The 13,650-nt window shown below is 43.7% G+C and overlaps 1 protein-coding gene across 7 annotated transcripts in view; it reads right to left on the bottom strand.

Moving 5' to 3' along the window:
- Positions 1-262: 262 nt before the first annotated feature.
- Positions 263-13,650, bottom strand: part of Kcns3 (potassium voltage-gated channel modifier subfamily S member 3) — a 47,333-nt gene continuing 33,945 nt past the window's right edge. For all 7 annotated transcript variants that reach the window (XM_052745906.1, XM_052745902.1, XM_052745904.1 and 4 more), the window contains one exon: positions 263-2,284. In XM_052745906.1, the coding sequence (XP_052601866.1) occupies positions 750-2,225 (1,476 nt within the window). In that variant the 5' untranslated portion in view covers positions 2,226-2,284 and the 3' untranslated portion in view covers positions 263-749. The remainder of the gene's footprint in view (positions 2,285-13,650) is intronic.

Here is a 13,650-nt window from a genome sequence, read left to right as displayed (position 1 = left end):
CTGCTTCCTGCAGACCAAGATGAAGAACTCTCAGCTCCTTCTCCATCACCATGTCTGCCTGCACGCTGCCACGCTTCTCATCATGATGATAATGGACTAAACCTCTGAACTGTAAGCCAGCCCCAATTAACTGTTTTCCTTTATAAGGCAACCATAGTCATGGCTGTCTCTTCACAGCAACAGAAACCCTAAGACACCTTCCAAGCCAGTGATGGGATAGTAGGATATACTTACTTGACATAAAAAACATACAAACAAGGCATTCTCCATACTGAATTAGAAGTTTATTGGGCTCCTAATTCCCATGTCTGGAACATGAACATGGATTTACATGCATTGTCTCATGTTGTAGCTCTCACATGCATGTCATCTTCGGTCAGCTGGACTTCTGCTCTATCGTCAGTAATTGATAGTGAGCTCAATGTGAGTGAATATGACAAATACAGAATGATGCATAAGCCGTAACAATAAATCCTTCCCAGTATCATTTACTTTGTTCCCCCAAAAACCCATATTACAACTCTCTCTTGTAAAAAATAAATTTCAGAACAAGGCATTTAATTTTAACCTCACTGAGAAAAATAAAGATAATTCTATCATCTCGAAATTCAGCAATGAATGTCCAACTATGGCTAAAAGGTACACCCTGAGAATTAAATGATTTATTTGAACAAACCCATTCAGGTTTATAAAGCTGTGTTAACCTAATGTCAGGAAGGGACACAAGAGACCGGTGCAAATGCCCCTACTCATTTTGTGGTACAGTTCTCCAGGGATGCAGTATTGTAAACATCCTCATTGTCTTCAATGCTAGAAGCATCGGTGGAATCAGGATCACTGACCACGATACCAATGGAAGACAGACTGGTAATGAAGGCATGGACTTGCTGTGCATAGACATCCCTAATGTTAAAGTAAGGTAGCTCAGGGCACTTCTCCGGTGGGTCCTCACTGCACGGGTCCACATCCATGTCCTTCTGCTTCTGGTAGTACTTGGAAAACTTGTTGAATATGATGGTGATGGGAAGGGCTACCACCAAGATGCCACAGATAATACATGTGCTTGCAATGATCTTCCCGGCTAAGGTGACCGGATGGGTGTCTCCATAGCCCACGGTGGTCATACTGATAGTGGCCCACCACCAGCAGATGGGGATGCTGGTGAGACTGGATGTAAGTTCATCTTTCTCCACAGAGTAAATAAGCACGGAGAAGATCGAGATACCCACTGAAAGGAAGAGAAGCAGTAACCCCACTTCATGGTAACTGTGCCTCAGCGTGGCCCCCAGAGACCGAAGCCCTACAGAGTGCCGGGCAAGCTTCAGAATTCGGAATATCCTCATGAGCCGAAGGATTTGGACCACCTTGCCCATATTCTCAATGTCCTCGCTCTCTTCTTCCTTGGTGTCCACAGCCAGCGTGGCATAGAAGGGAATGATGGAGACGAAGTCGATGATGTTCAGAGGGTTTTTCCAGAACTTCTTTTGAGAAGGGGCAGCCACCAGCCGGATGGCCAGCTCGCCAGTGAACCATGCAATGCACGCGATCTCCACTCCTTCCAGCACAGGGTCATCCACTTCTCCGTCCTCGTTCTGGAATTCCGACATGCTGTGCACACACATGGCCACGATGGAGGCCAGCACCACGCTCAGGGAGGAGATGGCAATGAGCTTGGCCGACAGGCAGTAAGCTGGGTTTTCCATCCGAATCCAGATTTTCTTTCGCAGCTGACCAAACCTCAGATCGTCAAACTTCTCCAGCTCTTTCTCAAACAGAGAGGATTCTTCAAAGGAGGAGTCCGTGCTGACATCATTGCTCTTCTGGTCCCAGTCCCTCTCGTGACTCTCCTCCTTGCGCTCCTGGTATCGGCTGCTGCAGCAGGAGTCGATGAAGAGCTCGTTGATACCCCAGTACTCGATCTCCTGGCAGAAGGAGAACACACACAGCTCCTCCATGACGTGCAGCTTCCCCGTGTAGTAAAAGTTCAAAACGTATCTGAACAGGGAGGGGTTCCGGTCGAAATAGTACTCTTTATCCGCCACGCTATAGTCATCACACAGCTCTAGAATGGCCTCTTCAGAATGGCAGGTCAGCAGCTTCCCCAGTCTGGTGTGAGGGAACCGTAGGAGCGTGCTCTGGTCCACAGACTGCTTAAAGCCCCCTACGTTCAAGTTGACAAGTTCCTCGTCTTGTCCAGGGCGATGGAAAAACTCACCAAACACCATGATGGATAGAGGAGGCAGAGTGCTGGCCGGGAAGGGAGATGCCCAAGATCACATTGCACCTAGAAGGAGCACAAGACAATATTAGCCTGTGCCCAGTCCTGCCTCATCAGGACTTATTTTTAATCTGCCCTTTCCAGAACGATGGGCTGCACCGAAGGCAAAACAGGAAATGCATTGACAAGAAGACAAGCACATTTCAGGGGTGTCTGGAGGGGGTTCAAAAGCTTGAGCTTAAAAATCTAGTTTTGCAAAAGAAAACCTACAATATCATTTGATGAAACCTAATTCCTATTTCTCTATTAAGCACTCAAATTTCATCTTCTGCCTCTCTCTCTCTCTCTCTCTCTCTCTCTCTCTCTCTCTCTCTCTCTCTCTCTCTCTCTCACACACACACACACACACACACACACACACACACACACACACACACACACACACACACAGAGAGAGAGAGAGGGGGGGGGGGCTAAAAAGCAATGCAATTCTGACCACTTACTTGCACAATATAAACACATCTACAGTCTCAACCACGATGCTCTCGACAAGTCAGCTGCTGTAGGGCTTGTAGCCTACATCTGTCCATCCCAAATTCAGCCACCCACCCAGGGAGAAAGTGCTCTCCTCTTCTCCACATTTGATCCATGAGAGACAGAGAACAGCTTTTATGGCGACCGTGGGTTTCACTTTATGCTCCAGGGATGTGCTCTTTTAGAAGAGCCCATTATTTATGTTTGGGGACCGACACTCAAGAGGATATAATTATCTCCCCGTAATTAAGCACCTTATATCTTGCAGATATCATTACACTTCCCAGGATGGGGTTTCAGGACTATCCACATGGAAAGAAACTGGATGGGGAAGACCCTTTCAAGTTAAACATGCTGGTTCTTGACACGAATAGTCTTCTCTCACAGTCTCCAACACAGAATCATCGAGAATTATTGTTCCATCAATGATCTACATTGTTTGGGTGCATGATCTGCTTTTAGTTCTAACACTAACCAGGGTATATTAGATCTATTCATCAGAGAGAAAATATGGCGGGGGGGCTGAGGGAGTAAAGTTCTGTTTTTAACTTTATGAATATGTATATGTGCCACATGTGTACAGGTGCCCTTGGAAGCCAGAATAAGGCATGGATGCCCTGGAGCTAGAATGAATACTGTGAACTGAACCCAGATCCTCAGCAAGAGCAGCACAGCTGACTGAACAGAATGGCAGAGGGAGCTCTCAGCAGAGGGTTTCAGAGGTGGGCAGCAGGAGGGCTGTGAAGGGGCCAGTACACCAGTCTGAAGAAACTGGATTGTATTCTGTCAGCAAGACTATAATGAACTGGGCTCCCATTTCAACAGGACACTGTCATCTACAAAGCTCATGCTCAAGAACCATGCAACTGAGTTAAAAGGGAAAAAAATCTATCTCAGTGTTGGTATTGGACCCATTCACAGCTGATTTGAGCTGCGTGCAGCCAGCAGACGGCAGGTTGGACATGCGTACAAGTAAAGAGCCTTTGTAAGTGTATTTGTGACCATGACTTAGACCCAGTCAGACTCAGCCTTCCATGCTTCGTCCATGACACTCTACAAGGCCTTTACCATGCTCCTTGGCCACGAGAACCATAAGTAAAAACAGTTTTCTTTAAAACTTGAAAAGCAATAATAAAGTATCAATTCCACTGAGGGAAGACTGGAAGACCTCTCCAGGGGAAGATGGAACACAAGAGAAAGGGGCACACAGCACTGGGGTGAAGCAGGGACTCAAAATGGATGTGTTGGGAAGGGAACCCTCATAGAGAGAAAGTGTCAAGTTCAGGACTTTACAAAGAACAATTGACAGGACATGGCACTTGGTTCAAGAGAAGAGAGAAATACATAGACAGGGTAAAGGAGAATATAATTTCTAACCTGCTTACAGTTGTGAACAGGAACACCATGAAAGGATACAAAGTCAGGAAGGGAATCTCTCTTAGGGCCAGCAAAAGCTACCAGCAAGAGAAAAGATTACTGCTCTGAGAGACAGAGATACACCACAGGTCATGTCACAACCTTAAAACAGAGCCTCTGCCATCCACTCCAGGAGAAAGTCTACAGTCATAAAAAAAAAAAAAAAATACTCGGGTGTTTGCCTCCAAGACATCAACGCTTCATCGAGCCAAAGACCAGAGCTTGGCTAATGTATCTTCAGTAAATTTGCTGACCTCTTCCAAAAATTCAATTTGCCTCCCTCTGCTTTCTGTTTTTAATTAGGCCTCTTCTTTGAAAGGCCTAAGTCCGAGCTGTTGCCTTGGTCCAAATATTTATGCAACATCAGGTCTCTGATGGCCAGCGCAGGCTAATGGCACATAGGGTTGGAAAAATGCTCCTAGGAGCTAGTTCAGCTAAGCTGCCACTAAGACTTTAATGGAAGCTGTGTCTTCTGGGGGATTGTTTTTCATCTTGGCTGTCCTGGAACCCCACAGTGACAGAACGGTTCTTGACACTACAGGCATATAAGGGTCTCATAATCAGGGCCTGTAATCCACCTCCCCAATCTCTCCCTAGTGACCTTTCTAAAGTACACGATTCACCCACCGTGTCCACATTCCCACCACGTCCTTCTGCTTCGTCCTTCCTGCATTTTCTCTAGTCCACACTGGTGAAGGAAAGGTCCATCATAAAGTCCATCCGTCTGCTCCACAGAGTCTCATCATAAAAGCAACACACATCATAAAACCAAAGATCTCATTAGGGGGCTTTCGGGGGGGGGGGGGAAGAGATGGAAGAAAGCATTGCTGGATGAGACCCAACACTGCAGCCCTAAAGGCAAGTTTGCATGTGCAGAGTTGGGACTGCATTCCTTGACGGCAATCGGACCCACAGCAGCCCACTTGGAGCAGGGGAGACGAGGTTTCTACCTCTACAAAATGCATTAAGAGTCCCTCTATGCAGACCATCTTTTTTCCAATTATGGTATATCCTTATATGTTTGTTTGTTTGTTTTCTCATCGTGGGAATTGACAGATATAGAAACAAACAATCTGAGACAAGGAACGGAGGCAGAGGTCTAAACTGGGAGCTTGGTACTCTGCATGCTTCAGCATTCCAGCTCACACGCTCAAGATCACATGGATAAAGCATGCTACTGTACATCATCACTTCCAAGGATGCTGTATTCAGGCCAGCATTTTTTTTTCCTTTTTTTTTTTTTAATTAACTTTTTTCCTTTATTTTACATACCAACCACAGTTTCCCCTCCCCCCCACCTCCCATTCCTTCCCACGACTGCCTTCGACCCACCTCTCCATCCACCCACTCCTCCTCCATCTCCATTCAGAAAGGGGGCAGGCCTCCCATGGGCTTGAACATAGCATGGCACGTCAAGTTCAGGTATGACCGAGCTCCTCCCCCTGTATTAAGGCTGGGCAAGATAATCCAGCATGGGGAACAGGTTCCCAACAGTCAGCCAAGTGCCAGGGACAGGTCCTGGTCTCACTGCTAGGAGCCTTCCAAACAGACCAAGCTACACATCTGTCACACACATGCAGAGGGCCTAGGTTGGTCTCATGTAGGCTCCCTAATTGTTAGTCCAGAGTCCATGCACTTCTGAGCTCAGGTTCTGTGGGTTCCGCAGTCATGACCTTGACCCCCCCCCCCCCCCCCCCCCCCCCCCCCCGGCTCATACAATCCCTCTTCCCTTTCTTCAGGAGGACTCCCAGAGCTTGGCCCAGTGCTTGACTGTGGATCTCTGCATCTGCTTCCATCAGTTACTGGATAAATGTTCCGTGATGACAATTAGGATAGTCACCAATCTGATTATAATGGAAGGCCAGTTCAGGCACCCTCTCCACCACTGCTAGGGGTCTTAGCTGGGGTCATCCTTGTGGATTCCTGGGAGTTTCCCTGGCATCAGTTTTCTCCCTAGCCCTCCATCTACCCCCAAACCATCTCCTTCACCCAGCCCACCGAACCCTCAAGTTCCCATCCCTGCACTCCACCCCCACCCCCAGTTTACCTAGGAGATCTCTTCTATTTCCCCTTCCCAGGGAAATCCATGCATCCCTCTTGGGCCATCTTTGTTATCTCAGGCTAGCCTGTATTAAAATCCATTCATTTGTTCCTTTCAGGAACATTTAGTGAGTCAAAGGTACACATCTGTACTACGTGATATAGCCGTGTTTATATACACAGGCAGTTACATACACTTGGCTCTCCATGTCTATGCAGGTCCACACTGGAGGATTCTAGCAACTACAAACCAGTGGATGCAAATACTTACTGCTGTGACTGACAATGTAATTTAATCCTTGGGTCCCACATGATGGAGAGAATCAGCTCCCACAAAGTTGTCTTCTGACCTCCACCCACAAACGATGGCATGTTTGTGTACATACACTAAATAAATAAGCCTCTGTAATTCAGGGAAAAAAATGCATGTATTGCAACGATATACACAACGAAAGATGATTTAACTTTAAGATCAATATAAATTACATGAATACAAAAATGAATTCAAATCTATCGACTTGAACACATTTGCATTTTCTTTAATATTGGCACAGTAAAATGTCAAGAAACACGTTCGATCATGTGAGAGTTGTACTTCATGCCCCACTAGCAACATCTGTTTTCTTAACAGATGACATGACCATGTCATTGAGAGGCTGGATTTCAAGACTGAGGAGACGGTAATGCACCTGGCTCAAAGGCATGAGTCCTCAAGTTCAGATCCCAGCACCCACACAAAAGCCACGTGGGTGTGGCAGCCCATCTGTAACCCCAGCTGCATGGAAAGTAGACATGGGGGATTCCCCAGAGCAAGCTGCCTAGCCGGACTGTGTGAAACCGTGGTCTGAGGGGTCAGCAGGAGATCCTGACTCAACATACAAAGGTGAAACTCCACAGTGGAAGACACTTGGCATCATCCTTGGGCTTCCATGCACACACAAGTACACATGCACCTGCCTATATGTACCACACACGTGAACATGTATACACACATGCATACACACCCACACACACATAAAAAATACGTATGAAAGAAAGAAAAGAGGGAGGGAGGGAAAGACGGAAGAAGGAACAAAGGAATGAAGGAATACAGGAAGGAAGGAAGCAAGCAGGCAGCTGGCTTTTTGGTTTGGTTTGGTTTGGTTTTTGAGACAAGGTCTCACTATGTGGCCTTGGCTGACTTGAACTTGCTCTGTAGACCAAGCTGGCCTTGAACTCATAGAGATTCACCTGCCTCTACCTCTTGAGTGCTCAGATTAAAGGCCTGGCCCAGAAGGTAAATTTTATCGTTGCAGAGTAGTCATATCTTATAACTAAGAAAGCGTGAATGTTGACGTATGGTTGGGGAAAAAAACATAGACTAAGGAACTTGAAAAATGCATGGACTGAACATGTGCACAGCTTTCTCTTGTCATTGTTCTCTGAACAATAGGGCATAACAACTACTGGCACAGCAACTGCACTGTACGAGGTGCCACCCAGGTGCCACCCATTACCTCAAGACCATCCAAAGCCTGCAGGAGAGCATGCCTGGGCTTTATGTGAATGTTACACCATTGTTGAGCACCTGAGGGTTTGGGTATCTGTAGGGGTCCTAGAAACCAAGGGATGACTGTCATTATACAGCACGTATGTGCACGTGTAGCTTTATAGTGAATCATACATCTACTAAATCCAAATGCAGATCAACTAACCTATGAGTCATAAATGGGTAAGTTTTTCTGACTCAAAAAAATCCTGGTTATGAGAAAATAATTTTGTATGGGGAAACCATAGCAACATAAAAATGAATTATAGAGAAGACTGCCACATATATCACACGGAAGAGATTTAGTGCACTTAGTACATGAAGAGGGTTAATTTTAAGAAGAAAATGAACTAGGGCATTGTGGGAAATGGACAAGAGATGGGAACAGACAGCTCATAAGAGAAAACCACAAAGGGGAACAAAGTCAGGGGAAAAAAGGTTCAACCTTCCTCAAAAGCACGTGTGAAAACCACACTGTCGTGTTACGTCTAATGCACCAAATTGGAGCAAGAGCCAGAAGAACGTCTCCATGGAGTGCTGGCCAGTCTGTGGAGAAGCAGGCCTCTCCACGTGGTGCTGGGAATACAAAATGAAGGGAAGCCCTCAGGGAGGGGAACTTGGCAATGTTTGATGGACTGGCGTGGGCTTTTACCCTCTGACCTAGTCATCTCTCTTCTAGAACTCTTTTCCCAAAGTTAGACAAGCAAAGCACTCTTGTGTGTAGCTGGAAACATTCCAAATGTCCATCAATAGAGGAGTGAATGGAAATAAATTATGGTCTACTTGTACGCGCGCGCACACACACACACACACACACACACACACACACACACACACAGAGTAATGGAATGGTTTCCAGAATGTTTGTCTTAGGTGAGAGGGGAAAAAGCAAAGCATAAAAAAGTATCAGTAATATGCAGGAGTTTTTCTAAGAAAGAAAGTGAAACTGGGCCTAAGAGATGGCTCAGCCAGGGAAGCCACCTGTCACCACCTGTCACCAAGTCTTACAACCTGACTTTGATCCCTGGGACACACATTGTAGAAACAAAGATACGGCTCCCTCAAGTTGTCCTCTGACCACACACACACACATTGTGCACATACAATTAAACAAATAAATGGCCAGACAGTCGACAGACAAACGATAGATATTTTAATAAAGAAATCAAGGGAAATTATGAATGTAATTATATACATACATGCATGTGTATATTTACATATGTGTGCCTATAAAAAGGAAACAGTAGTAATATAAGCAAAAGAAAACCATAAAATATCCATAGGGCACAATATCAGAAAGTGAACTCAGGACCATGTTAATGTTTGCCTAATTATGGGACAAAATTAAATTAAAACAGACATTTCTTAAAAACCATTACTCTATATCAAGTTGGTAGCTCAACCTCACATGGATGAATTATGTCAACAAACTGACTATACATCCTACCAGTGTATAGCCTAGGACCAAAATTAAATATTAAATATTAAAATATTTTTAGTAATCACAGTTATGTACTTATTCTTTTTTAAAATATTTTATGTTATATATATATATGTGTGTGTATGTGTGTGTGTGTGTGTGTGTGTGTGTGTGTGTGTGTGTTGCTTCCATGTACATCTGTGTGCCCAGTGCATGCCTGGTGCTTCCAGAAACCAGAAGGTTCTTGGAACTGGAGTTTTGTGGGTGCTGGGAATTGAACCCAGGTCCTCTGGAAGAGTAGCTAAAGCTCTTAACCACTGAACCATCTCTCCAGCCCTATATACTTATTCTTAAATGTTTGTATACACATAGGATCAAGCACAGGGAGTATTATGTTAATGTCCCTAAGCACCCCAAGATTTTAGGTACAAAATAAAAATAAACATGAATATAAGAATCAAAGAAATTCAATAAAAGCTCTCTGATGCTGAGTTTGAATTGGAAATGACAGCATAAACATACAATTTACTTTTTGCACATTTATTGCACATTTCCTATCTCTGTCTACCAAAAAACAAACAAACAAACAAAACAAGAAAACATCCTGAAACAGATGATCATATTACAGATGCTACTTGGCCACTCATCTCTCTCTTTAAAAGTGAGGTACTGGCCGGGCGGTGGTGGCGCACGCCTTTAATCCCAGCACTCGGGAGGCAGAGCCAGGCGGATCTCTGTGAGTTCGAGGCCAGCCTGGGCTACCAAGTGAGTTCCAGGAAAGGCGCAAAGCTACACAGAGAAACCCTGTCTCAAAAAACCAAAAAAAAAACCAAACAAACAAAAGTGAGGTACTGGTTCCCACCTCTGCTAGGAGTCCTAAAAGCTAGGAGTTCTCAGCTAAGTCAGTCTCCACTTGGGAATCACCGTCATCCAAAAGAGAGCTGCTTCCCAAGGTCAGAAACACAGCCAGTGACTTGTCTGTAAGAGGCTTATAATAACCCAGCATCTTATTATATAAAGGTGGTCCACGCAGCTCCAGAGCTCTGTGACAGCCAAGTGTGGTCTGTGTTTAAATCCCATCAAAGCTCAACACTTCGCTTTACTGAAACCTCCTCTCCTCGCTCTTCACAGGCACCGACCCCAAGGACACCCAGCACGTTCTTGTACATATCTGCCTCTGTCTATTTTAGAGAGCCCATCTAGAAAACAACTTAGAAGTATCCTAATTTAGTGAGACAGAAACAAGTAAATACAATTTCTCCCTAAACGAGCAAGGGTTCCTTGGATGAACAGCCAATTCCCAGTCTGGGAACAGAAATGCACAAGAGGAGCCTGGAATTTCCTTCTCTACCAGAACCCAAGGGAGAGTCAAAAACATTCAAAGAAAACTAAGAAGACTTCCACCTGCTGAAGAGAATAAGCATGTGTCTCACGGGAAAAACGCAGAGATCTGCAACAGATTGTAACATATCAAATGCGATTAAAAAAATTCTTAAGGTCGTGGCAATAATTTCCCTGCCAATGCATGTGTGCATGTTCCGTATGTACACAGTTGCATGGGTACACAAGAGTGTGAAAGCCAGAAGGCGACCTTACTGTCATTACTCAGTACCATCCACCTTGTCTTCTGAGACAGGGTCTGGCACTTGTGCCTAGAACTCGCAGACACAGTCAGGCTGGCTGGCCAGAGCCCCAAGGATCTGTCTGTGTCTATGTTCCCAATTCTGGGATTACAAACACACACCACCACGTCTGACCTTTTAAAACAGGTTCTCGAGATTGAAGTTGGCTCCTCCTACTTGTACAATATGCCCATCATTGATCACCTCCTCAGCCCCCACAGTAATCATTTTTCAAAAGGAAAGCAGGTCTTAGGTCACTTTTGGAGACTACTCAAGCACCAACTCATAATCCTGTGAAAGCAAAGAGGAAAAATCTAATACTTTATCCTGCTTTCCTGTGAGAATTATACTTTAGAAAAAAATAATACAAGAGTTAATGAGGAAAATTTTTCTTTATAAAAATATCCCAATAATTTGAAAACGCAGCAGTGGAAAGAATCAAACGGCCTAATAGAAAGTAATTATTTACATTTAAAAACAAGTTGAGATGTTAAAAGTTGAAAATAATAACTGAAAAGGTTTTGGTGTGACTATACTGAATGTCACAAAAAATAAAATGTAAGATAGAAATTGTTACCAGAGTCAAAGAACATTTCCAGTAATAAAAAAAAAAATTCCAATCTATTGAAAAAAGACACAAGCACTACAAACATACTTAGCGATAGAGCCAAAAAATTTACATGTTTCAAAAATAATGACAGAACTAGAGGGGGAAATCATTGGAATTTCTATATCCCACTTTCGATAACATATGGAACAATTACACAAATATCCACAGGGAAATAAAGAAGATTCAAACATCATGATAAACCACAAGATCTAGCAGAGACAGAGCACTCCAGCTAGCAAGAGCTCTCTCGAATGGACATAGAACACTCTCTAGTACAGACAAAAGCTAAGTCGTCGAACAGCCTGGATAGATGCTGAAGTGCGCTAGCCATCTCTTGTCACTTTGACAAATGACTTGAAGTAATCAACTTAAAAAGAGAACAGGTTTGCCTGGCTCACTGTTCCAGACATTTCAGTCCATCATCACCCGGCCCTAATGTCTTGGGCCTATGGAGAGATAGAGAGCACAGCATTGTGGGATTACATGGGTCAACCTCAAGCAACCAGGAAGCAAAGCCAGTAAAAATGGAGGGCAGGTAATATCATATCCTCATCAATGACACATCCCCAGTGAACTAAATTCCTACTACTATATCACTTCTTAACAATTACATCACCTCTCAGTGGTGCCATAACCAAGGACCCAGCCTCTGTCGAACATACCCCGTCCTTTGGAGACATTGGAGATTTAAATTACAGCCAAAAAAAAAAAAGCAAACAAACAACACAACAAAATAAAAATGATTTAAGTTGTAAAGTACACCAACCACAATGGAATAAAATATACATCAACAACAAAAGAAAATCTGGGAGTAATTTTTCAGTGTGGAAACTAAACAACCCTTCTCAAGGACCCAGAGTCAAAGGGGAAATTTTTTTAATGCAATAAACAAAGACAAAAATTCAACAAACTTTACAGGGTTCTATAAAACAGTAACTAGGAAAAACATATAGATTTATACACCTATTTTTAAAGAAAGAAGGTCTTAAATTAAGAATTCTCTCCCTTAAAACCAGGAAAAGAGGAAGGTCAGGACCAAATTTAACTTAAGTAAGAAAAAGATGATCACACTTAAAATGAATGAAACAGAAAATAAGAATATGAACACAGAAAATTCAGAAGGCCGAAAACTGGACATTTTTTTAAAAAAATCAATAAAACTGATCAATCTTTAGCCACATTAACCAAGAAGGAATGGAAGAAAATCCCAATTAGCAAAATCAGCAGCGGAAGAGGGTATGTCAGTACTGACCTCACAGAAGTGGGAAGAACTGTAAGAGCATTCTGTGAACAAATTTGTACGCCCACATTAGATAACCTATAACCTAGATAAAGCAGTTAAATTGCTAGAAATACACAACTTACAGAATATAACTCAAGATGAGAAAGAGAATCTAAATGAACTTGCAAGATACTTAATTTGCAGGGAAAAGTCAAGCATCCACAGCTAGTCCCATCACTCCTTAGCACAGATCCTTCACAGATCACAAATCTTTCCAAAACCATGAAGAGGAAGATGCCCCTCCCAATTCTATGAAACCAGCATTCCTTTCATACCAAACCTACAAATAGACACAAGAAGGAAAGTCAAGACCATTGTCCCTACGAATACAGATGCACCCATAATGAGCAAATCACTATCAAACCAACTCCACTAACATGTCTTAGTTAGGGTTATACTGTTGTGATGAAACACTATGACCCAAAGCAACTTGCAGCAGAAAGGGTTAATTTCACTCACAGGTCTTATAACAGTTCATGTCAAATGCAGTATGAGGGCAGGAACTTGGAGGCAGGAACTGATGATGCAGAGGCCATGAAGGGATGCTGCTTACTGCCTTGCTCGTTGTGGCTTGCTCAGCCTGCTTTCTTATAGAACCCAGGATCACCAGCCCGGGATGGCACCACCCACAATAGGCTGAGCCCTCCCATGTCAATCACTAATGCCTTACAGGCTTGCTTACAGCCCAATCTTATGGAGGTATTTTCTCCACTGAGGCTCCTTTCTCTCTGATGACTCTAGCTTATGTCAAGTTAACATAAAACTAGCCAACACAACATATAAAAAGGATTCTATACTTTGACTATTCAGGCTTACCTCAAGAACGGAGGACTGGTTTATATACATAAATCAGTCAGGACAGTAAATCATACTGCCATGTATATAGGCCACTGTCCATAGACATGCCATGATACATTGCATCACCATACATGAAATATCCCCCACCAAATAAACATATACAAACAGAAAGTGCATTGGTG

The sequence above is a fragment of the Peromyscus californicus genome, unplaced genomic scaffold (genome assembly GCF_007827085.1).
Source record: "Peromyscus californicus insignis strain IS unplaced genomic scaffold, ASM782708v3 Scaffold_1__1_contigs__length_55948999, whole genome shotgun sequence".
NCBI lineage: Eukaryota > Metazoa > Chordata > Mammalia > Rodentia > Cricetidae > Peromyscus > Peromyscus californicus.
The sequence above is the reverse complement of the archived record's forward strand: the minus strand, read 5'-3'. Positions and strand labels throughout refer to the sequence as shown.